At 31.0% G+C, this 3,861-nt stretch overlaps 1 protein-coding gene across 1 annotated transcript in view; it reads left to right on the forward strand.

Moving 5' to 3' along the window:
- LOC107550146 (cyclin-dependent kinase-like 5) overlaps positions 1–3,861 on the forward strand; it is a gene marked incomplete at its 3' end in the record, with an annotated part of 59,589 nt that overhangs the window by 34,617 nt on the left and 21,111 nt on the right. The window contains exons 4-7 of the mRNA XM_016231373.1: positions 977–1,022; positions 2,269–2,405; positions 2,491–2,611; positions 3,575–3,634. Coding sequence (XP_016086859.1) covers positions 977–1,022; positions 2,269–2,405; positions 2,491–2,611; positions 3,575–3,634 — 364 coding nt within the window. The remainder of the gene's footprint in view (positions 1–976; positions 1,023–2,268; positions 2,406–2,490; positions 2,612–3,574; positions 3,635–3,861) is intronic.

Below are 3,861 nucleotides of genomic sequence, written 5' to 3' on the forward strand. Positions count from 1 at the left end.
GTGGTTGCTGTGTGTGTGTGTGTGTGTGTGTGTGTGTGTGTGTGTGTGTTTTGTGTGTGTGTGTGTGTGTGTGTGTGTGTTGTGTGTGTGTGTGTGTGTGTGTGTGTGTGTGTGTTTGAGGTCGTTGCGTGAGTGTGTGAGGTTAATAAATGTGCCGTCGTCAGCGTTTGCAGCACCTGTGATCAGTTTGTGTTCAACATAAGCAAGCACACAGCCTGAGGGAGCAAACACACACGTATGAACACACAGCGCCGTGTTTTTGATGCTCTCAGTGTTGGTGAGCTGTATTTCAGTGCGTCAGCTGCATCTGTAGGAGTCTGTTTTTCTGTAAAACGTGAATCTGGAGCACTGAAGGATGCTGGGAGGATACAGAGACACCGAGAGTGTAAAATAGGCCAGAGAGAGAGAGTGTGTGTGAGTCCTTTAGTTCCCCTCACACACACACACACACACACGGTCAAAAACACTCGCCAAGAATAATGTGAGTAAAAATGCGGATTACTGAGTTAGTCTCCATATGTTTGCTAACCATCTGCTCAACATTTATTAGGAACACAGCTTTAAATGAACTGTAAGAACAGCAGTGACTGTCAGTGACGAGAGGGATTCACTGGCTAATCATAAAAACATCTGCTAAAGTCCTCTAGCATTAAAAACATTTGAGGAAAGAAGTCTTCTGCGCACCAAGGCTGCATTTATTTAATAAAAAATACAGCAAAATGCTGTAAAAAAACATTTCTGATTATTATCAATGACGAAAACAGTCGTGCTGCACAATATTTCTGTGGAAACTGTGATGCATTTTATTTTTCAGGATTTTAGAATGTTCAAAAGAACAGCATTTATTTGAAATGGAAACATTTATAATACTGAATAAAATAAAATAAAAACATTCAGTTCTTTCTAAATAATCTTACTGACAGCAAACTTGTGAATGGTTGTTCGTCTTCACGTTCTGTCTCTTTCTCTCTCGCAGGAGACTAATGAAATCGTGGCCATTAAGAAGTTTAAGGACAGTGAAGGTGAGTTAAAAAAGCTTCTGTTTGCAGGATCTGTATTCAGAACAACTGAACTGGAGCTGCTGCGAGTCCTTCATCTGACCTGATTTACTTCAGCGCTGAACAGACAAGCAAACCAACATCCAGAATTAGTGTCGCGGCCGCTGACCGACTGTCTGTGACATCATGATGCAGCTCATGAATATTAATAAGGATGCATTAATTATAGATACTGTAAGCACATAAACGTGTATTAATCTGAAGACCAAGTAGAGCATTTGTTCTATATCATAATAATAATGATAAACATAAACAATTTATCATCAAATTGTGAATAAAAATTGATATGCATTATATTTGCTTTTTTATTTACAACTTTATAGAAGAGCATTTGTTCTATAAATATTCTGTATCAGAAAAAAATATGTAAAATAAACAAGTTAGCATCAAATTACATAAAATGTTTTTAATTAAGGTTTTAATTTGCACGTCTTTGTACTCTGTTCCAATGCTGCTAAAACAACAACTATTAAAATCATTTTTGTTAACTGAAGTAAAGGTGAAATAAAATAAATGGTATAAATATTAGATGAAAAACTACATTGGAAGTGATTAAAATAAGTTTGTTAAAGCACTAAAATTTCTAATTGTAAATAAATCAAAACAAAAATAAAAAATATATTAAAGTTGAATACTTAAAATATATTTAATAATTTAATAAATTAAAATTAAATATGACAATTTAAAAAAATATATGAAAATAATATGAAAATTAAATAGTTAAAATGAAACCTGAAAATATAAAATAAAAGCCTATAATTCTATAATCAGTATAGAAATAATACTAAAATAACTGAAATAAAATAAATGATAACATAAATATTAGACTAAAAACTACATTAGAAATACTTGAAATAAGTTTAAGTTGAAGCACTAAAATTACTGACTGTAAATAAATTCAAACTTAAATACTTAAAATATATGCATTTTTAAATTAAACAATTAAATAAATAATATGACAATTAAAAATAATATAAAAATTAAATAAATAAAATTAAACCTGAAAATATAAAATAAAATTCAACTCAAAATATTAATAATCAAAAACTATAATTAATATATAAATAATGCAAAAAAACACTGGTTACTTTTAAAAGTAATGTTTTACATTGTGTTACAACTGATAGAATGTAACATTGTTCTTTTTTTAATTGAAAGTGACAAATCAGTTTCAGTAATGCTTGTTTATTTATCGTGGCTCTTGGTTCAGAAAATGAGGAGGTGAAGGAGACGACCATGCGTGAGCTGAAGATGCTCCGCACGCTGAAGCAGGAGAACATCGTGGAGCTGAAGGAGGCGTTTCGGCAGCGAAGGAAGCTGTACCTGGTGTTTGAGTACGTGGAGAAGGTGAGATGAGACGGAGAGCGCTGAGATCTTCGGGCTGTGTTCTCCTGATGTGGTTTGTTGAGATGATCGTGTGTGTGTGTTGTAGAACATGCTGGAGCTGCTGGAGGACATGCCCAACGGAGCTCTGCCGGAGAAGGTCCGGATCTACATCTACCAGCTGATCAAAGCCATCCACTGGTGCCATAAGAACAACATCGTCCACAGAGGTGCGAGACCACCTGCAACCAAAGAAATTATATTAAGAATATGTTGATTATTTTATTTCATTTTAATCATCGTCCACAGAGGTACAAGACCACCTGTAATAAAATACATTTTGTAATTTTTAATTAAATAAAAAATGAAATTAATTATATTTTAATTGTTATTTCGTTTTAATCATCAATAAAATAAAATAAAAAACATTATATTTTAATTAAATGTATAACTCATCATCCACAGAGGTGCAAGTCCAACTGTAATAAAATACATTTGAACATTTTTAATAAAATAAAAAATTTAATTATATTTGAATTCTATTATTTCATTTTAATCATCAATAAAATAAAAAACATTCTATTTTAATTACATTTCTTACGTTTAATCATCATCCACAGAGGTGCAAGTCCACCTGTAATAAAATTAATTATATTCTAATAAAATAAAATGAATACATATTTTTTTTAATTATATTATTTCATTTTAATCATCAATAAAATAAAATAAAAAACATTATATTTTATTTATATTATTTAATTTTAATCATGGTCCACAAATGTACGAGACCACCTGTAATAAAATAAATTATATTTTAATAAAATGTATAAAAAATTATATCTTTTAATTATATTATTGAATTTTAATTAATCATTGTCCGCAGTGGTGCAAGGCCATCTGTAATAAAATAAAAAAATAAAATAATGATATATTAATAATTATAATATTAATAATTATATTTTAATAAAATAAAAATAATAAATTATATTGTAATTATATTATTTAATTTGAATCATTGTCAAATGAAGTATAAGACCATCTGTAACAAAATACATAATTTAAAGAATTTCAATTAAAATATATATTTTTATTTGATTAAAATATATTTTAATGATATTATTTAATATTAATTATTGTCCACTGACACATATTACACATGCATGATGGATAGATCTGTCTCTCTGGCTTTCTAGATATCAAGCCGGAGAATCTGCTCATCAGCTCAGACGACATGCTCAAACTGTGCGACTTCGGTGAGTTTCTGTAGTCATGTGATCATGATGCACCAATCTCTGAGCTTCTATCTGGATTGTCCAATGTGCATCACAGGACTTTATGTGGTGGCCACGCCTACATTCTGTGCAAATGATGTGGGCGGAGCAAATCCTAATTCTCATACTGTCCTGTATTAGACTCAAGTGTGTGTGTGTGTGTGTGTCTGTGTCTGTGTGTGTGTGTGTGTGTGTGTGTGTGTGTGTGT

This window comes from Sinocyclocheilus grahami, unplaced genomic scaffold (genome assembly GCF_001515645.1).
Source record: "Sinocyclocheilus grahami isolate Dianchi unplaced genomic scaffold, SAMN03320097.WGS_v1.1 scaffold389.1, whole genome shotgun sequence".
Lineage (NCBI taxonomy): Eukaryota > Metazoa > Chordata > Actinopteri > Cypriniformes > Cyprinidae > Sinocyclocheilus > Sinocyclocheilus grahami.